The 22,428-nt window shown below is 40.3% G+C and overlaps 1 protein-coding gene across 6 annotated transcripts in view; it reads right to left on the bottom strand.

The window, feature by feature from the left end:
- The window catches only part of RALGPS2 (Ral GEF with PH domain and SH3 binding motif 2), a 137,006-nt gene that overhangs the window by 101,605 nt on the left and 12,973 nt on the right, over positions 1–22,428 (bottom strand). For 3 of the 6 annotated variants that reach the window (XM_029081146.2, XM_029081147.2, XM_007668929.3), the window contains exons 2-4: positions 6,848–6,988; positions 4,004–4,108; positions 2,790–2,840 (exon numbers count right to left, since the gene is read on the bottom strand). In XM_029081146.2, the coding sequence (XP_028936979.1) occupies positions 2,790–2,840; positions 4,004–4,108; positions 6,848–6,904 (213 nt within the window). In that variant the 5' untranslated portion in view covers positions 6,905–6,988. Of the gene's footprint in view, positions 1–2,789; positions 2,841–4,003; positions 4,109–6,847; positions 6,989–11,545; positions 11,604–13,500; positions 13,565–22,428 lie in introns of those variants that run through there. The other 3 variants (XM_039914331.1, XM_007668928.3, XM_039914332.1) reach the window with 2 other exon arrangements.

The raw sequence follows: 22,428 nt of genomic DNA, 5'->3' as shown, positions 1-22,428 counted from the left end.
TCTAGCCAACAGAAGTCATTGTGCCTATAACTGGGTTTTAGCTTGGGGCCCACCTTTCTCTAGAAAGTAATAAGCCAAAATATATATATAGAGATATCTATATATGGACAAATATAGCCAAATTTTACTTGGGCCTTGAGTTATCTCATTATCTAATTCTTTTCTACATAGTTTTCAAATATCAGAAAACCACCTTGATGTATTTATACGCTCTAAATGCTTTGAACTCCTGCAGACAATACATGGTAATTTCACATCTGGAGTCATTTTCTCAAAGATTATAAAAACGTTTTTAGGTGAATAATTCCAACATTTAACCCTTCCCTGCTCCAGAGGAGAAAACAACATAAATGAGGTAGGCAAGTTTAAGTTTATAATGGATCACACCAAGTCAAGTTCAGAATCAGATTTATAGTATTTCTGCAGAAAACTCCATCATCCAACCAAAAGTCAATTTTAAACTTAGAACCAAGATGACCAAATGGAACTACTACATGTCTTAATGAAAACTATGAAACCAAGGGACTGCAGATCCACTTTCTTCTCTTTAGAATTAATGCATTACTGTGTTCACTTCCTCAAAAGCTACTGAATAGGGTCTATAGGGTTTATCCTAAAGCTCAAAAACCTTTGGTGGGTCTCTTGTACCTTTCTATTTCTCAAAATTCTCAATAAAAATAATTATGACAGAAAAAAGTAAAGATTATTTTTCTATATATACTTAAAGATTTGTTTTGGGGCATGTACTCTCCCTTCTAGGCACACTGTCCTTCTGCCCTCAAACCAGTATTAACAGTATTAATACTAATAATAATTAGTGCTAATAATAACTCTGCATGGGCAGAAGTGGAAATGAGATTTTAACCACTTCATTCCATTGCAACGTAGCCATGCTTAGTCATTTTATGCAGCTGATTCTGAAACTGGGGAATGGGTTCAGAGAAGGTGCAAACACTAGAGCTTTATAACAGTTCTATTGTATTAGTGCCGAACCAGAAGTAAACCCATGCTAATTAGGAATGGTGTCTGATTTCCAACTGGAGGCCACTGCTGTATGTAGCCAGCTGCTTCTTGGCAACAATTAAATTCTAATGATACATCAGGCCACTATGAAGGTAGGGTGATCCCTCCCCCAACCCCAGGAGGGGAAAGAGGGGAATGGCTGGCCACTTCTGGTGGCCTGTAAGCTCGTGGTGGGGAGGGAATGTGTCTGTTTATTGTTATATTGTACTCTCCCAAGCACTTAGTAGAGTACTCTGCATACAGTAAGCGCTCAATAAATATGAATGAACAGCAAGCAAGAGCAGCATGGGCAAGGACCAGGGAAGGTCAGACTGTATTTTAAACTTTTGGTTCACCATTACAACAACAGAAGCAGTACCCCCTCAGAACCCAACTATCAAAAGTCAGGAGTCCCACTCCCCAGCTTCAGCAGCAGCCATTTTACCTCAATTCTTCTTGCCGGAGGAACCACGGGAGATGAATCATTGAAAGAAAAGTTTAAAATCAACTGCCACACAATTAAATTTCTACAGTTTATACTTTTCAAAAAAATATGTATGGGTAGGAAAGAAAACAATTCAGTTGACTTCATTAAAAGCCAGTGGTACTCAAATTCTTCTGCCAGTTGACAGTTATTCACCAATAGTGGCACTTTCTAGTGCAAGGGCCTGTAAACTCTAATTTAAAAAAAAGGGAACTAATATTCCTATTTTCCTACAACTACAGTATCACTCTTCACAAATACTTTTCACACAAGCCCAGATTGATTAGCATCTGTTCCAGGCCAAAATGCAGAAAAATCTCACTACCTGCAGTCCTCTGACTCCCTAAGGAGACTTACTAAAGCCACAAAAAGGAAATCACTCAGGAAGTGTAAATCCTTTGCTTTCCTACTTATTAAAGGAAGTCATTCAACCATCTCAACTTGTGGACTTTAAATGAGGGAGCTTTTCGCTGAAGAGCATTTGTGACATATCTATTTTTAATTAATGATACAAGAATATGAAAGTTTCTGACCTACTATGGGAACCTTTGGTATTTGGTGTTGAATGAAAATAGACAACTAGAAACAAACTACTAGAAACTTAATAGGAGTTTGATTTTTTTTTCCTAAAAGTTTACGTTCCTATTTTAGGAAATGAGCAACACTAGTAAACAAAAATTTCCCATTTTCCCTTACACAAAGTAGAAATCAGTCTCTTTCCTAAATCATGAGTATCATGTCTGTCATTTAATTTAAAGTACAATTTCCCAAAGGACTTTAGATGCTGCTGGGAATTCAGTGGAATTCAGGACCAAAGGGTTATTTAAAGGATCATTCTTTACTATTTTGCACAACTTTGACATACAACTTATGGAAATTGTTATAAATCAAATTAAAAACTTATTTTGAAGATAATCTTAAATGTCTTCACCCTCCTTCAACACGCAGTCAGGAGGAGGGACCTAGCAATGATCATATGGGATTAAAAGAGGAATATATTTGAAAAGCAGGGTTATTTAAATATTTCTCGTTGCCTTTGAATCAGACCTTTAAAAGGATCAAAACCAACATGTAAACTCTTAATGTCACAGTAAAGATCTGAATAATCAGTCTACCAAAATAATTTTATCTAGACTGAGTTGCCAAACTACCTTAGGATATATTCATATTGTATAAAGCATGATATAATTAGTAATAGTCACGATTCACTTTGTTCTGCAATTCTAAAAGTTAATAAATTTACAAAGAAAATGAACTATACCCTTTTGTCAACAACATGAAAAAGTTGTATAAATTAACTCACCTCTGGTTGAATAGCTTTAAATACTGGAACATCCATGAGTGTTATCTGACCCTGAAGTAAAGTGGGAAAATTATATTCAAATTAATTTTTTTCTTTTTCTTTCGAAGATACTGCATGGTAAATTATATTAACTATCTGCCTTTTGCTTTTTTATTATAAAACCGGAAATATTTCTCAGCACCTACATTTAACCTTAGCAAGATAACTTTTTCCTCACTTTGCTTCCAGCTGAACAGGTTTAATACAGGTTTGGGGTGATAGGCAGGAAATTGAATTGCTTCAATAGGAAGTTTTTTAAAAAAATTTTTCCAGCTGCTACTGACAATGTAGGGAGGCACTGCTGTCTATAAATGGGTCCCAAGGTGTTTAGCTTTATCCAAGTCATTTTTAAAGAATCTCTAGTAATTGGCACTTCAAAATTAAAAAAAAGCTACTTCAGTAATACCCTTAACTCAATTCAGATTTCTACAGTTATATCTGACTTGAATATCAACATGACAATATAGTCCATTCTCCCAAAACATGACTTTTCTACGTGTTAAAACATTATTCAGATTAAGGAAGCTTCTCCAGACAGCACACACTCAACTGGATAGGAAGCAATAATAATAATAATAATGTTGGCACTTGCTAAGCACTTACTATGTGCAGAGCACTGTTCTAAGCGCTGGGGTACATACAGGGTAATAAGGTTGTCCCACATGAGGCTCACAGTTTTAGCCCCGTTTTACAGATGAGGTAACTGAGGCACAGAGAAGTTAAATGACTTGCCCACAGTCACATAGCTGACAAGTAGCAGAACCGGGATTTGAACCCATGACCGTATGATTGAACATTTGAAGAAACAGCCAAAAAACTACAATCAACAGACCCTTAAATCTATGTAATAAGAATGCTGGGTTTGTGAAAAACAACACTACACTGAAGGGAAAAATAATTTTCTTTGAAAGTTAGAAGGGAGAAAAGTGGCATATGAAAATCATAGGCAACTCTCCCTTTATTAAGTACATCTATCACAACCAACTGAAGCATATTATATATCATTTAAACTACAATGTGAACCCCATGTGGGCCATTGACTGTGTCCAACCCAAGTACCTTTTATCTATCCCAGTATTCAGAATAGTGTCTGGCACATCGTCAGCACTTAATAAATACTATTAAGGCAAAAAAAAACCCCTAGGAAAACCCAAGAAGTCCGCTTAACTGCTTACCGCATATTCCTCTGGTGTAACTTTGAGAACATCAAATACCACAGCATCGAAACTTTTCTTCAGTTCAGAACCTTTGTCACTTAATGATTCAGAGCTGCTACTCTTCTGTAAAAAAATAAAATAAAAAATTGACAGTATGAATTATTTTTAACTTTATTGTGAATCAAAATCAATCACTGCAATTTATTGAATGCTTCCTGTGCAGAGCACTGTACTATAGTGCTTGGGAGAGCATGATACAACAGCATTAGTAGACACATTTCCTGTCCACAACAAGCTTACAACCTAAGGATTATAACAAGGAAAATAAAGTATTTGTGGTTCATAAGAGAAACTGTAAAAGCCAGTGCACAGAAAATGTAAAATCAGGGTAAAACTTCTTCAAATATAGTAGTAGTAGTAGTAGTATTTATTGAGTGCCTACTTAGTGGAATGCACTGTGCTAAGCACTAGAAAACTACAAATTAAGAAGTGACATGCTGCCTGCACACAAGGAGCTAATACTCTAATGGGAGAGATTGACATAAAAATAGTTAAGGGGATTAAAAACCTCTTCTTCCTCCCACTATGTTCGATCTATCTTTTATCTAACCCAGTGCTTAGCACAGTACTTACCACAAAGTAAGCAACTTTACAAGTGCCACGGTTAATATATTTTAATAGTTGTATATACACTATTCAAGTTAAACAATTGAAAGCAAGATTGAATATATGAGCTAATTTATACTTATTCAGAGCATTTTTGTATATAAATGAGGAGCAACACGCTTAATAGAAAGAGCCAGGGCCTGAGAGTCAGAGAACCTGGGTTCTAATCCTGCCTTTGCCATGTGACTGCTGTGTGACCTTGGGCAAGTCATTTAACTTCTCTGTGCCTCAGTTACCTCATCTGTAAAATGAGGATTCAATCCCCAATCTCTCTCCTACTTAGATTATGAGCCCTGTGGGAGATGGGGACTGTGTCTGACCTTGTATCTATCCCAGCTCATAGTAGAGCTCACAGTCTTCATCCCCATTTTACAGATGAGGTAACTGAGGCCCAGAGAAGTTAAGTGACTTGCCCAAAGTCACACAGCAGACAAGTGGTGGAGGCAGGATTAGAACTCATGACCTCTGACTCAAGCCCGTGCTCTTTTCACTGAGCCACGCTGCTTCTCTTTGCACTCCTGTCTAAAATAATTACATTTATTCACAAGTCAAATCACATCTATATTCAAATCAATCAGCAACTGAAAGGTCTACCCTGAGCTGATTACTCACTAATGGCCCAGTTCTTGCTGGGTGAAAAAGCTTCTGCTGAAATTAAGCTTCTGCTTCTCATTCAGTCATATTTATTGAGCGCTTACTGTGTGCACAGCACTGAACTACGCGCTTGAAAAGTACAATTCGGCAATAAGAGTGTGAAGGTTCTACAATATCTACTAATCAATTCTAGTGTCATTTACAACGTTCAAATTAAGTAATATCAATTTTCTTTCTAGTTGGCATTGGGTAAAACAAAAAAACCCAATAAAGAATGTTAATCATTAAACTCCTATACTTGATATTTGACAAGCGCACAACGGCAGTACAATAGGCTAAATATGCCACACATGCCAATATGGGAAGAAGGAAATTAATCAAAGAATGCTTCTTGGAAGAAGTTGCATTTCAGGAGGACTTTTTACCTGGACAAATTTATTGACAGTTTTTTTCTGCTTTAAATTGGCCCTAGGCAAAATTTAAAATTTTCCTGCTTATTTGACCACATTCTCTTCCACTGCTCTTCTAGAACAGAGCTCCAGTTATGGGCTGCTCATCAATAAACAAAATACATTTCAATATTTTATCAGCTGGACTGACATGCCATCAGATATCAGAGGAAAAAAGCATATAAAAATATGAATTTCTTTCGCTCTTTCCACGCCCCCAAAAGCACAGAGACTTTAGTGGTTAAAAGCCAAAACTTCATTTAAGTTCATTTGTCTATTCAGGCTATATTATCTTTCATTAAAATTTTAATCTTGCAAGAGGCAGAGACATAATGGAACAAGTTCTTATTTGAGGGGTTGATGCCTTGGTCAAAGTGTTTAGTCTTTAGGATTTTCTTGAGGGGTTGGAAGGAGTGCATTTTTCAACTAGCCTATTCTGTTTCAAGTCATCAGATTTTTACAGCTCCAGCAGATAAGGGGAAGTGATGGTTCTCAAAGAGATCAAAGTCCTTCCAAGGTCCCAGCCACACCATTATTAAATGGAGAGGGAAAAGTGAGATATTTTCATTCCCCTCCACCATTTGGAAAGGCAGTGGGTCAAATGGGTGAAAAGTGATCCTGATCCTCATCTAGGTGGATCATCTTATCTTAATTTTGCTGACTGTTGAGGATCAAATTATTGCAGTACTCTTTAACCCTATGAACGATACATAACAGAAGTACTTTGGTTCAAACAAGAGATAATTCACTTGGGCCCTATGTTTTTCCAACTTTAGAGTTTTACTTGAGCTTGCGGCAAAATCTATTAGGGAATGAGAAATCTACCTAGGTTTTTTTTTTATGTATTAGATAAGCACTTACTATGTGCCAGGTATTGTTCTAAGTGCTGGGGTAGATACAAAGTCATCAGGTTGGACACAGTCTATGTTCCACATAGGGCTCAGAGTCGTAATCTCCCATTTTTTATTTATTTATTTTTTTTTACAGATGAGGTAACAGGCACAGAGAAGCTAAGTGGCTTGCACAAAGTCACACAGTCTAGTGGCAGAGCCGGGACTAGAATCCAAGTCCTTCTGATTCCCAGGCTCCTGTTTTATCCACTAGGCCATGCTGTTTCTCCACATGTTTATGGATATGTAATTGTACTCCTTACCTCGGAAGCAGTAGCTGCAATATTAACGTTGCTCGTCTGCCCATTCATTAGGTCCATATTTCCCACATCGGTCCTCAGTCCTATGCTTACAGCAGGCAGAGTTATGCTTATTTCATGTCCAAGGCACCAAATACATCATTCCTACACATTAAAATGAGAAAAAATAGTCAGAATAGCAAATTCTCTTTCCATTTGAGAGAGCACCAAAACATTATTCATTTTGTCCAAAACAGAACTTTTCGCCTTCCCACCCAAATCCTGCCCTCCCCATCTTTCCCATACCTCCAACCCCTCCACCTCACAAGCCCACATAACCTTGGCATAGTTTGTTCATTCATTTGATTGCATTTATTGAGTGCTTATTGTGTGCAGAACACTGTACTAAATGTTTGGAAAGTAAAATTCGGCAACAGATAGAGACAATCCCTTCCCAACAACGGGCTCACAGTCTAGAAGGCAAGAGACAGACAACAAAACAAAACACCCTTTCCTCTTCATCCAAACTGCTACTAGGCTGATCCACACATCTCACCGTGACTACTGCATCAGCCTTCTTGCTGACATCCCCGCCTCTTGTCTCTTCCCACTCAAGTCCATACTTCACTCTGCTGCCCAGATCATTTTTTTAAAAAAAGTTCAGTTGATGTCTCCTCAGGAACCTTCAGAGATTTCCCAACTATCTCCACATCAAACTCCTCACCAGCGTTTTTAAAGCAATTGGCTGAGCCGCACTTATCTTGTTTCGTCGATTTCCTACCAGAACCCAGTCATGCACGCTTTACTCCACCAATGCCAATTTACTCACTGTACCTCAATCTCCTCTTTCTCACCACCGACCCTTTAACCACATCCTTTCTCAACTGGAACTCCCTTCCTCTCCATTTATGGCAAACCACCACTCGCCCCACCTTCAAAGCCTTATTAAAATGACATCTCTCCAAGAGGCCTTCCCCAATTAAGTCCTATTTTCCCCTACTCCCTCTCCCTGCTGTGTCACCTATGAACTTGGATCTGTACCCTTTAATGCACTTGATATTCACCCCAACCTCAGCCCTGCAGCACTGAGGTACATACCCATAATTTATTTATTTATATTAATGTCTGTCTCCCCCTCTCGACTGTAAATTCCTCGTGGGCAGGGAATATGTCTACTATGTTATTCTGTACTCTCCCAATCATTTAGTGCAGTGTTCTGCACACAGTGCACTCCCAATAGATATGAATGATTGATTGATTTTAAGCAACTTGCTTGGTTTATCCAGATGTAAAGATGACAAGTACCAGCTGAGACTACAACTTGGATCATGTACGAATTGTTTCTGAAACAATTAGCAACAATTCTACGGCTATAGGATATAGATGAGAGCCCCAATAATTAGAAAGGTATTGATAAAACTCAGCTAAGGAACTTAGGCAAAGGAATATTTCAGTAATGTGGAGCTCTTGCACAGTTAAAATGAGTAAATAAACAAGAAATGGTGCTGAAGTCCTCATCAAGAACCATGGATGAGCCTCAATCCTGAGACTTGAGGGCTGAGAACCAGCGAGGACTGGATTCTAATGTTAGCTGTTTGTGCAGCACCACTTCATTCACTCAGTTGTATTTATTGAGAGTTTACTGTGTGCAGAGCACTGAACTAAGCACGTGTACTCCACGTGTACTCTTACGCCTGACAGTCTCATTCCCAAGCAGGATGGGCAGGAGCGGAGCATGTTGCAAAGCCACTTTCTCCCAGAGTGACCACAGCACAGTGACAGTGCTGATCCACAGCACCAACAGCAACATAAGAGCAGGCATCAAAGTAAGGACTTAGTGACAAAGATTCTAGTGTAAAGACAAGTCAATTAGTATGGAAAACAATGCTGCCTGCTCCTTGGTGAATTCAAAATCTTTGAAAAGGCTTAACTCACTTTGTCAGTCAATCATATTTATTGTGTTTACTGTGTGTAGAACAGTGTACTAAGTTCTGGGGGGAGTACAATACAACAATATAACAGACTCATTCCCTGTCCAAAACGAGCTCAGAGACTAGAAGGACTACAATCAGACCATACTTCGAAAACAGGAGGTAAATCTTAGGTCCATTTAAATCTGGTGAAATGCAATCAAGTAGACTCTCAGAATCAAAGACCTCTGTAGTGCCCTTGGCAGAAAATCAGGAAAGGGGGCTTTAGCCAGCATGGGGCAGCAAATCTGCTAATTTCCTTTAGTCATAGAAGTCTTGATTTTATGTCCAAGCAGGGACTTTGCCTTCATTCTGTTCCCATTTAGTACCTAGCACATTGTTATGGTTGGCACCAAAATACTTAATAGCAATTAGCAATAATAGAATCATTTCACTTCTAAAGTTTACATTATTTCTTATGACTCTTTGGTTAAAAGTGGAAAGGTGAAAAAACGACTAACAGAATCAATGGGAAGACAACTACAGGAGATTACAAAACCCATTATATTGCTTAAATTTAATCTATCAACTTTTAGCACCTTTAGTGAACAGTGGCTAATTAGAAGCAGCGTGACTTTGTGGAAAGAGCACGGGCTTGGGAGTCAGAGGTCGTGGGTTCTAATTCCGGCTCTGCCACTTGTCAGCTGTGTGGCTTTGGGGCAAGTCGCTTAACTTCTCTGTGCCTCAGTTCCCTCATCTGTAAAATGGGGATTAAGACTGTGAGCCCCATGTGGGGCAATCTGATAACCTTGTACCTACCCCAATGCTTAGCACATAGTAAGCGCTTAACACATACCATCATTATCATCACCATTTTGATGGTCATAAAACTACATCCCCTCCAGTTTACACTGGCCACACCAAAAACAATCTGATGATCAATAATCTCAGACCAGCATTTGGATGGAAATAAACTATGGAAAAGGCAATAAATGATAAAGTTCGTTCACCTCAATCCATTCATTCAATAGTATTTATTGAGCACTTACTATGTGCAGAGCACTGTACTAAGCGTTTGGAATGGACAATTTGGCGACAGATAGAGGCAATCTCTGCCCAGTGATGGGCTCACAGTCTAAACGGGGGGGGGGGGGGCAGACAGCAAAGCAAGACAGAACAAGACAAAAACAAGACATCATCATCCAGATACATAGAATCAAGAAGATATACACCTTATACTAGGTTAGGGTTTGAGTTCCATGAAACAATTGTGCCCCCTAGTGCTAAGAAATAAATCGGACTGGGCACCAAATTCAAATAAGGTGCAAAAACTGACTTGGGACAATGAACCGGCTACAAAATTATTTACTGCATCTCTAAGAATTAGGTTTAGATATAATTTTGGTAAACCTTTTAATGCTTTGAAAGAATCAGGGACTAATTTAAACAATGATCAATTAATGGTTATTTTAATCTGTATTTTTCTATTTGGTTTTTTTTGTGGATTTAAACCTTAAAACAGTCCTTGGTGCTGGATCTACAGAGTTGCCGTTAAAACAGGCCAGATAAAATAATAACATCTAGATTCTGGGAAAGTCACATAGGTGACTGCATTTACAAATTACCTAATCCATCTCAATTAATTTCCCATACATTTAGATGCATTTAAAAATTACGGTTCTAAAAGGCGAAGCTGAATCCCCATCCCCAGTTAAGTCAGCTGAACAGTGATGTCATTTTTTTAGCTTTTGGTGGCTCCACCAGAATTTTTCTGGGTATACTTCTGTCATGGTTCTTTTTGGCTTACAGAGTTCATGACATTCAGATGGCTAGCTGACCAAAAAAAAATTTTGTCACTTCCATTTGCCTAGCGGGCTCCTTGCTCACGTCATTCTTTTGCCAAGATCACCAACAAAACACTTAATTGCTCTTTTTGCTATAAAAAACTTGCCAGATATACCACAAGACATAGTAAAGGTATTAGCAGTAAATACCACTGCTAATGGGGTATATTCAGTGTAGAGTTACAATATCACTAGTAATAACAATAACTGTATGTGCCCAGCACTGTGCTGAACACTGAAGTAGGTAAAATACAAAGTAGACATTGTCCCTGTCGTATATGAGGATTTACAATTTAAAGGGAAGGAGGGATAATATCCAAGATGTAACTTTTATTCTGCTATTTGTTAAGTGCTTACTATGTGTCAGTGAGGATACCCAGGAGAGCAGAGTAAACTCCCTACCCAATTTTCACTTGCTGGATGGGTCGTTGGTATGATTTTGGTCATTTTTATACTGACACTTGAAATGCTTAGATAGTAAGGTCTTTTACTTCCTAAGGAATGAATGGAAAAATCTAAGTTAATTAATTCTATTTTCTTTTATATTTCTCTGTACCTCTGGAATGTATCACATTTATTGCTAAACAAAGCCAGAACACTAAAAATAAATTAATTTGTTGGCATTGATTTTTCTCATTACTGAAATTCAAGTTGAGAGCCCACGTTTCATTCGTAATTGAACTAAGGGATAGTAAAATAGAAAATTGAGTGCTGAACTTAAAACATATATTTGAAAGCTAAGGCATTTAAAACATCCTATGGACTATAAATTTTCAGAAAACTAATACAGTATGACTTCATGAAGATCAATGTGTAGAACAATACATGGGCTGTTCTATCAAGATGGTAAAGGAAGTCCTAAATCACCATGTGGTTAGAATCTGCAGTGTGACACTTAGAAACAAGACTGCACCCACTGGGGAAAAGAAAAACTAAAAAATCTATGATAGCAACTTTCCCCCACTTACTCTGCATCTCTACCTTATTCCTATTTCGATCTTCCAAGTTCAGAGTCTTCCCCTATTCCTAATAATAACAATAACAACAATAATAGTAATAATTTGTAGTATTTAACGGCTTACAATGTGCCAAGCACAATAGTAAACACTGGAGTAGATACAAGGTAATCAAATCGGACACGGTCAAGTGTGGCTTAGTGGAAAGAGTACGGATCTTGGAGTCACAGGACTTTAGTTCCAATCCCAGCTCTACCACTTGTCTGCTGTTTGACCTTACGCAAGTCATTTAACTTCTCTGTGTCTCGATTGCCTCATCCGTAAAACAGGTATTAAATCCTCCTCCCTCTGTCTGTAATCTTGGACAGGAACTGGGGTCCAACCGGATTAACCTGTATCTACTCCAGAGTTTAGAACAGTGCTGGACACATAATTAGCGCTTAATAATATTAAAAACAAAACAAACGTAGTTCCCATCCCACACAGAGCTCACAGTCTAAACAGGAGAGAGATCATGAATTTCATCCCCATTCTACAGTTGTGGAAACTGAGGCCCAAAGAAGTGAAGTGAGTTGCCCAAGGTCACAGAACAGGTGGCAGAGGCACAACTAGAACCCAAGTCCTGCTTTCCAGACCCATGCTCTTCCCATCAGACCAAGCTGCTCCTAGTATTATATATTCAAAAATGCTTATGGAAGCCTCTCATACTCTCCTAAGAGTTTCACTACATATTCCTAATCCTTTTCCCAGTAACAGCAAATGTTAGTTGGAGAAATCAATCAATGGTGTTCACTGAGTGCTTACTGTGTGCAGAGCACTGTACCAAGCATTCGGGAAAGTACAATACAACAGAGTTGGTAGTCCCAATCCCTGTCCACAAGGATTTTACAGCCTACATGGGGAGACAAACATTAAAACACAGATTGTTGACAAGGGAAATAGTAGTGAATAAGGATACTTATATAAGGACTGTGGGGTTGGAGTACGAAAGTGCTTAGAGGAAGAAAGGATTTCAATTGTCTCCAATATGTTATGATATGGAATAATACTACCACTGTGTCAAAGTCTTTAGTCACCCCCATTTTAATTGGCAAGTACTAAAATAAAGCAGAATTTATCATCTTTTAATGGCAAAGTAGCTAGAGAATGATGCAAATCACTAAGAAAAGAACACGTTGCTTAGAAAAAATGAACAGCTAAGATTTCTTTTTCTACTCAAGCAAAACAGCGAATGAGCAAAACATGCCAAGTAAACTGAAATGAAGATAAGTAAATTTAATCTTGATTTCAGTGTCTTAAGTAGTGTATAGTTGCAGGGTGAAAGAGGTGGGGAATAGTTGCATAAGTAGATATTATCAAAAATAATACAAGCCTCCTTTCACTTGAGGGTTGCAAGGTGGAACACATAACACCACACAGGATGATAGGGTACTCTCTGATGCACCATTGCAAAACTTTTTCCTCTGATGAAAAGTAAAGCTACTTCAAGAAATGTGGAAGATTACAGTTTAGGCATTTTATTGCTTCTTCAGCATCAAAATTTAGGATTCATGGCAAATTAGGTTTCTGGAATAACAAATTCGTGTCACTAAATTTAGTGAATTAAAAGACTTGGGCAGAGATCCACTGGGAAGATCTCTCAAGGTAATGCAAAAAGCCAAGATTTTATAAAGTAAACTATTTTCGCCACTGGGCGATCCTAGGCAAGTCACTTCACTTCTCTATGCCTCAGTTACCTCATCTGTCAAATGGAAAATAAGACTGGGAGCCCCATGTAGGTCAGGGACTGTGTCTAACCCGATTTACTTGTATCAATCCCACAGCTTAGAACAATGTCTGGCACACAGTAACCAACAAATACCACCATTATTATTATTATTTTGAAAAGCCATGACTAGCCCGTACCCTCATGGGGCCCTACTACATCTGTAACATCACTATTTTCAACATCTCTCAAAAAAACTTACCATTTAAAACCAATCAATAATGCACTTCAGTCTGGAGAGTTTTGCCAACTATGAAAAAATTGCCCTAAAATAAATATAAGATAAAGTGGAAAAAAAGAAAAACTGTAAGCATATGCATACATAAATATTGTCTCCATCAAGAAATGGACTCTTTCAAATTATCCAGAAATACAGAGTGCTCTCGGCACAATCACAGAGACACTGGTGTGCGCTGTACCCCAAGAATCCAATATAATTGCTTCAGCAGTGACAGAAGGTGCTGTTCCTGTAAAGCCGGGGTGTTCGGACTTCACGTAACTGGTACAGATTGCATTCACAGTTTCAGCTCATATGCAGGAGTTTGTCTAAGCCATCACCTGCAAATAGCACTACTGCAATAATCAGTTGTCTTTCTTACACAAAGATGGAGCCTAATGTGATAATAATGATGGTATTTGTTAAGCGCTTCCTATGTGCCAGACACTCTACTAAGCGCTGAGGTGGAGACAAGCAAATCAGGTTGGACACAGCCCCTGTGTTGGACACAGCCCCTGTCCCATGTGAGGCTCAGACTCAATCCCCATTTTACAGATGAGGTAACTGAGGCACAGAGAGGTGAAATGATTTGCCCTAGGTCACCCAGCAAACAAGTGGAGTCAGGATTAGAACCCATGACCTTCTGATTACCAGGCCCATGCTCCATCCAATGGGTCACACAGCAGCTCCAGCATAAAGAGGTTTCTCTGAGGATATGAGTAGTCAAAAAAGGCCAAATGGGAGACATAGGGTCCTGACCACACCTTGTACATGTCATGTCATCATGTTTTCCCTCATTTATTCGCTAGTTAGACTGTGAGCCCCACATGGGACAGGGACTGTGTTTGACCTAATTAACCTGCATCTACCCCGACAGTTTAGAATCGTGCTCGACACATAGTAAGTTCTTAAGAAATACCATAATTATTATTCATTATATGTTTGTTGCTTCCATTCTGAAAAGTCCCATTAAGAGCCTGAGCTTTAGTATTGGGGCCCAGCTTCCACTGGACATTATTGCCCTTCCTCCTATAATAGAAAACAAATCTAAAACCAAAAAAAAGACCTCAGCAGCTAACCTCTTTTGCCCAAGCCACCTTCTGGAGATACAATGCCTTGTACATAAGTGCTTAACAAAAACCATAATTATTATTCCCGGGGAGAAAACTGGGGGGCAGGGAGAATTTGAGGATCTGTGTTGAAACTCCAGAGACTCAAGCAACATAACCAAAGGTGACCCCTGCTACCCAGAGATGAAGGCAAAAAGAATAATGAAAGAAGCAAGGTCTGTGTCAGGGGCACCAGGGATGCACCACAGGCCTTGGTGCCCAGGGCCCCATCCCATCAGAGCCTTACAGGTAACCTGAACGTGTGAGCACTTTCAAGTTTAGAAACTCAGGAACTGAACCACCAACCCAAACAGCCCCAGCACTCTCCCACCTTATTTCTGATTCCATAATTCAGCAGATTCGTTTATAATGGTACAGTTTACGTGATTTAAATTTAAGGTGGTGGCTGCCATAGGTGCCAACTTCTCATCTTGAATGTAGAGGCGGATAAAAGAAGTGGAGCTTGAGGGAGGAGAGAATGGGGATTGAGTGAGGATGGCAGGCTCTGAAGAGCTAGTGAATGAAAAAGAACAGATTTGTAGTCTTTTCAGGTCTTGATGGAAACCTGGGAAGAACATGGCTGGGAGTCCTCCCCAAAAAGCTGAGGGGGAAAAAACAATAGTTTTCCCAACATTGCCAGAAATCCCTTGATTCAAAGTAGATGCATAAAGGCAGGAGGACATCTCTTGATAATAAACTCAAAGCAAAGGGTATTTAAAATAGAGGTACTTTTATAATACATCTTTCTATTTCCTGTGCTGTTTCTTTCCCCTATCTCAACCTATATTACCTCTCATTTACCACTCCTCTCTGGCAGTTGGGCAAAAAAGAGAAGGAAAAAAGGCACCATAGTCACCTCTTTCCCTCCCTATGACAAGATGGATGCAGACATCTTTCAGAGAAGACTCCCTGAGTCACAGAGAAGCAGCGTGGCTCAGTGGAAAGAGCCCGGGCTTGGGAGTCAGAGGTCATGGGTTCTAGTCCCCACTCCGCCGCTTGCCAGCTGTGTGACTTTGGGCAAGTCACTTAATTTCTCTGTGCCTCAGTCACCTCATCTGTAAAATGGGGATTAAAACTGGGAGCCCCACGTGGGGCAACCTTATCACCTTGTAAACCCCAGCACTTAGAACAGTACTTTGCACATAGTAAGCGCTTAACAAATACCACCATTATTATTATTACAGAAGCAATGCTGGAAGGATAAGCCCAGTGATCAGACCCCCTTTCCCGAGCTTCTGATCATGTTTTTAGAGTGTAGGAAGTAGGGCAGCGGTGGAAGGGGAAGGCTGGCCTCCCCTACCCATATCTTTCAAGACGACCTCAGCATTAGGGGTGGTGTAGTCAGCCACCCTTACGGGCCTTTACATCTATAGATACTGTGCTCGTGTACGGGCTTAAGATGTTTAAGGAAGACAAACTAGATGTGTCCATATGAATATTTAAAAATAAACCTTTTTGAAAACCACTTTCTTCTCTGACTTCCAGGAAGGGTGGAACTGAGTGAATGTATTCAGGCAGGGCAGCTCTACAGCGGCTCTTGGCCACGAGGGGTCAGCCCAGAACAGACACACACCAGCCACTTCAGCTTCAGCTCTTCCTCAACTTCACCAAAACACGGGCCAGTGGTTGCCAACGTGGTGAGTGGCTGGAGAGCAAACACTGAGGGGTCCCCTCATCATTCATTCAATCAACCATATTTATTGAGAGCTTACTGTGTCCAGAGCACTGTACCAAGCGCTTGGGAAAGTAAAAATACAACAGTAAACAGTCACATCCCCTGCCCATGACGAGCTCACAGGCTAGGAGGCATCAGACGTCAAAACAAATAAAATGCTATGGACAGTGCACTGGACACTTATTTAGGAATTAAAATAATCCTCTTTAAAAAACATGCTACGCCCCCTTCAAATATCAATCTATTATACTGATTGAGAGCTTATTATGTAGAGTACTGTACTAAGCGCTTGAGGGAGAACAATACAAGAGAATTAGTGGAGACGCTCCCTGTCCATAAGCTTACAGTCTGGAGGGGGAGACAGACATTATTATAAATGAATAAGTGATTTATAATATATAACTTAAAGATAGGTACGTAAATGCTGTGGGGTTGGGGGTGAGGCCAATTTCAAATGTCCAAAGGATACAGATCCAAGTGCATGGATGACGCAGAAGAGAGAGTTAGCCGGGAAAAAGAGGGCTTAACTGGGGAAGGCCTCTTGGAAGAAATGAAATCTTAATAATGTTTTGAAGGTGGAGAGAGTGGTGGTCTGGTATATGGAGGGGCCGGGGGAAGCTCCAGGTTAGGGAGGGGAGGATGAGGGAAAGGGGTTGGTGGTGAGATAGACGAGATCGGAGCACAGTAACAGAGTGTGCTGGCTGGGCTGTAGTAGGAGATCAGTGAGGTGAGGTAGGATGGGGCTAGCTGATTGAGTGCTTTAAAGCCAAGGGTAAGGAGTTTCTGTTTGATGCGGAAGTGGCCTGGACAGCTATAACACTTTGTAGTGAGGTACTATGTTGGTCAGGCTAGTTTCTAAATGTTCCACTTATTTCTCCTTCCTTTTATTTTTATCTTTCAGTTTGAGAACTCCTCTATTTCCTGTACTCTCTTTTTACTTTCTGATTCTGACTTTTTTTTTTAAAGTGTATTTGTTAGGCACTTACTATGTGCCAGAGACTGTACTAAGTGCTGGGGTAGATACAAGTTAATCAGGTTGGACAGAGAATGTGTCCCACATAGAGATGACAAAGTTTAAAGTTTACTATTTTAAGTCATTCATTCATTCAGTCGTATTTAATGAGCTCTTACTGTGTGCAGAACACTGTACTAAGCGCTTGGAAAGTACAATACAGCAATAAAGAGAGAAAATCTCTGCCCTCAACGGGCTTACAGTGTGTGGGAGGGTGGGGGTGGGAGAGACAGTCATCAAAACAAATAACAGGCATCAAAAATATTGGGGGGGGGAGAGCAAGGGGAGCAAGTCGAGGTGACGAGGAAGGGAGGGAGCGCTGAGGAAAAGGGGGCTTAGTCTGGGAAGGCCTCTTGGAGGAGGTGTGCTTTCAGTAGGGCTCTGAAGAGGGAAAGGGGGGATTTGAGGAGGAAGGCATTACAAGCCAGAGGAGGCAAGGACGTGGGCCAGGAGTTGGTGGGGAGACAGGTGAGATGGAGGCAGAGTGACCTAAGTCAGCTTCTATTTCGGAATCTCAGTATTATAATACTAATTAAGCTTCATCTCCCATCTTGCCCTTCAAACGGAAGGAATTACTTCAACTACACCTTCATTCTCCTTTGCCACTTAGAAGCAGCTGTGAAACACAGTTCCCCTGTCTGGCCCTGCCTTGTTTCTCAGACCAAGATAGTGGCTCAAATAACCACTGCTGCCTGTGAAGGCATAAAGAAACTCAGGGAGGTACACTGTCCCGTAACTCACTAAAAGAAAGGAGAGGTGCACAGAAAGAGAAAGGCCAGTTGAGGAAAAAAGAGGACCCGAAAAGGTGATGAGGAGAGACTCAATGTTATGAAATGTAAAACCCTAAAAAGAAAGAGGAAAAAATGTTAGGAAAAGGAGATGTGGGGAGGAGGGGGAGCCACAAAAGTAAGGACAGGGACATAGGAATGACAGAGTGAACATATCTTTCTTTTTAAAGGCCTCATTCCTTCTATTTCTATTTTAAAAGCTTCCAAATAGCATTTACTTGTGCACATCACCATGCTCACATTAGGTGGATGGAAGAAGGCGAGAATGATGTGAATGTTGACAGCAATTGCTTTATCTTTCAGTAATACTAACAATAATGATAACAGTGATCATCATTAAATGCTATGTGCCAAGCACTGGAATAAATACAATCAACACATTAAGTGGTTACTGTGTGCACTGAACTAAGTGTATGGGAGAGTACAATGATCCCTACTTTCAGGGCTCTCAGAATCAGCTAATCAGATCAAAGTCCCTGTCCCACATGGGGCTCCTGGTTTAAGGGAGAACAGGCACTTGATCCCATTTTACAGGTGAGAGAACAGGCACAGAGAAGTTAAGAAATAGCCCATGTTAACACAATAGGCAAGGTGGCAGAGCCAGGATTAGAAACCAGGACCCCTGACTCCCAGCCCATACTCCTTCCACTAGGCCACAGTGCTTCTCTAAAGAAAGGCCCAGCACAGGATTTCCTTGTAGCTTGAAGTTATGTCACTACCATATGCATGATATTTGTTTTTGCTCAGATGTATCATTAAACTAATAAAAATTTTAATATTTTTCCTTTTCGCTTCCTCACTCTGCTTGAAGAACTAGTAAAGAATGAAATAGCCAAATGTTGGGTAGTGAGACAGAGAGAGATAAAGGGGTCAGGAGGTTGAGGTTTTGATCCCAATCCAGCCACTTGCCCACTGGATGATGTTTGGTACGTCACTTAACCTCTCTTTGCCTCAGATTCCTCCCTGATCTCCCTCCTGCTTAGACAGATTCCAATGTGGGATAGGACACGTATCCAATCTGGGTATATTTCCTCGGTGCTTAGTGCAGGGCTTGGCACATACTTAAATACCACAATAACTACTATTATTAATATTATTATTGGTCTAGCTAGGCCTCCAAGAATTTATTATAGCTATTGTGACGTATAGTTATAATTATTGGCTGAGCATTAAGACGTTCAAATCTGTCACACATTCCAAGCACTGAGCATGCTATGAGTTTACCAAATGCTTGTCAGGCTTCCATAGTCCTTAATCGATTAGAAATGATGTAATAGTAATGGAAATAGGTTTAAATATAAAAAATAGATATTCCAAGATCTCTGTCATTCCATTAAGGGCTCCATGAAAGATGAAAACAGGAAGAAGGCAGAGCTACTCCTAAATAAGTAGTGGACTGTTAGCCTGTTTCCCTCCTGCATCATTTTTGCCCCACCTTGGCTCCTCCCACTTCTCTGCATCTCCTACTTACACAGCAAATATGAAAATGTTTTGCAGAATAGAGACCGGAACCAGTACGTACCCTCTACTCTCTGGCCTAGCCTGCTGACAGCTTTTGATCATCAAATTTAGCTTCAACTAATGCTGTTGCCTAAGTCATTTAACTGCTACATGCTGCCAGATATTCCACAGAGTACTCTTCTAGACATCATTACCCATTTTTATTCTGGGAATGCCAGAATCAATGATACTGCACTGCTAGTGAAAAGTTCGTCTTTACTGCATGGTGGACGGGAATTCCTGTCAGCTGAACGAGCGGTAACAAGGTGTGCCCACCTAATTGCGACAACTAACTGTACATATCCCATTTGACCTCTAAACCTCTTACCAAAATGACTCAGGTTTGCCATCAGGTTTGGTAATGACCATTTCCCAGTCCTTCACAGGACTCGATGGACCAAGCACATGAATACCTCCATGCCTTCAGATGACTGCTGCCTTTAGCCATTTTAAGTTTCCCAAAAGGAAGGAGTCATCTCCAATCACTGTATTCGGGGCAGCCAGTGGCCAACATGCCAATTTCTTGAATCACATTCTACAGCCTTTATTTGGCCTCAAAATCCCTAGTACAAAAGGCCCCACTCTGTTCCTTGTGACGAGACGCCCCAAATCCAGTTCTACTGGACTAGCTTGAAAATGCTGATAGACTATATATATCCTGAATCTCGGGTACTGGATTCCCATCCATTCTGGGTATTCTTCTCCTTACTGGTTTCATTCGCCCCTCTGTACTCTCTACTGTAGGCTACGATTCAGAAACCAAAAAGACAAATGATTTCAATTCAGACTTTTAATGATTTCCTGCTCGATAAATTATGAGCAAATTCAGTTAAGACCGAATCTGTATGTCTGCGTGTGAAAGGGACACTATTTTAAAATGTATCCCTGAAATAGCAAAGTAAAAACATTCTGGTTTCCTCAAGGTAAACAGCAGTGTCTGGCGCTGCCTTCCCTAAGTGTGTCTGCCGTGCAGGGGCAGTAGGCGAGGGAGGAGGTGAAGTTTGTGAGGCTGACACCGCCCAAGACCTATAAGTAGGTTGCCGCAAGGCAGACCAGTGCCACCATCTCCGCCACTCCCATAGAGAGTCGGTCTAAGTGACAGTGGCAACAAAAATTCAAGATGTGTGAGCCCGTTGTTGGGCAGGGATTGTCTCTATCTGCTGCCGAATTGTACATTCCAAGTGCTTAGTACACTCTGCACACAGTAAGTGCTCAATAAATACGAATGAAAGATTGTGTGGTTTTTCAAAGAGAATCACAGAGGTACACTAAACTAATTCCTGGGAAACAAGGAACGCTCTCAAGCCTTCACCTGACCATGAAGTAGATATGCCTTGAAGGTGGACAAACTACTTCATTTGGATAAGCTCAAAAAGAAAATTCAAGATCAAAAGCCATTTCTCCCACTTCCAAAATTAAATGGATTTGCTCAAGCCCTAAACCGGGATTTATCAAGAGTTCCTTGATTCAACTAAATTGAATGTTCAGTGCAGGGGATAATTCAGCAATAACCTCAGTCCAATCTATAACTTCCAATCAGGATTTTTTCAAACATATAATTTGGAGAGTTATTTAATTTGTGTAAAAATAATATTTCCTTTTCTACAATTCCAGGTTGCATTCTAGCTTTTGCTTTTACGAGTCACATATAGCAGCATCTTCTTAATAATAATAGTTGTGGTATTTGTTAAGTGCTTACTATGTGCCAGGCACCCTATTCAGTGCTGGGGCAGGGGGGAGAATACAAGAAAGTCAGATTGGACACAGTCCCTGTCCCACATGGGGTTCACAGTCTTGATCCCCACTTTATAGATGAGGGAACTGAGGCATAGAGAAGGGACATGATTTGCCCAAGGTCACACAATAGACAAGTAGCAGAGCTAGGATTAGAACCCGTGACCTTCTGACTCCCAGGCCCATGCTCTACCCACTAGGTCATGCAGCTTCCCATGCTTCTTCAAAAGCAACATTCCTGGGCCATCAAGTCTTGAGGCAGAGAAAGGGGAAATGGCCTCAGGGCCACTGAGATGGACAGGAAGGGTGGTTGTGGGGCACTCAAGAGAAAAGGTCAAAACGGGATGGAGCATGGCCTAATGGAAAGAACAAGGGACTAGGAGTCAGACCAGATTTGCATCCTTTGCGGAAAAAAATTCATTTAATCTTTCTATTTAGTCACCTGGAAAGTAGGGAAAAGAGACACAGTGAGCCCACATAGGAGGAGTGTCTCTCATCTGATAACCTTTTATCTACCCCTACCCTTAGCACACAGCAAATGCCATAATTATCATTATTACCACTTAAATCAGCCTTCATCATTACATTTCCTGCAGATGCAGATCAAAAATTTATACACCGGATCCTTCCGACTACTTTTAGCCCCATTTTTTGCTTCTGGATTTTTCCCAATAGGAACCAGAGTTAGGAGAATTGAGGTTTGGACAGGTAAAGAAGATGGGGCAAGGAAAGAATGTCTTTGTTCCTTGGGGAAGAATGAGGTACCTGCAATGGTAGCTGGTATTTTTTTTAATGGTCCCTCTACAGGTCTATACTCCTTTATCTGCAGCCCTGCCCCTACTCTTCCTGCTCCCTTTCTTCCTCCTTTTATTCTCATCTTACACAGAAAATACCACGGAAGTAGCATTACCAAGGAAAAGGAAAACAAAATTTAACAAAGAAAATAAGCAAAAATTTCAAGTTTGTTCTTTACTATGTTTGTGGCATCTAGGTCTGTTATCTTAAATTTAAGTTTCTTGAATGCTAAGGATGCTTCCCCCCCCCCCCCACTAATGTACCAAGTGAACCCAGTTGCGTAATATTTTTTGATGATTT

The sequence above is a fragment of the Ornithorhynchus anatinus genome, chromosome 16, assembly GCF_004115215.2.
Source record: "Ornithorhynchus anatinus isolate Pmale09 chromosome 16, mOrnAna1.pri.v4, whole genome shotgun sequence".
Taxonomy (NCBI): Eukaryota; Metazoa; Chordata; class Mammalia; order Monotremata; family Ornithorhynchidae; genus Ornithorhynchus; species Ornithorhynchus anatinus.
The sequence above is the reverse complement of the archived record's forward strand: the minus strand, read 5'-3'. Positions and strand labels throughout refer to the sequence as shown.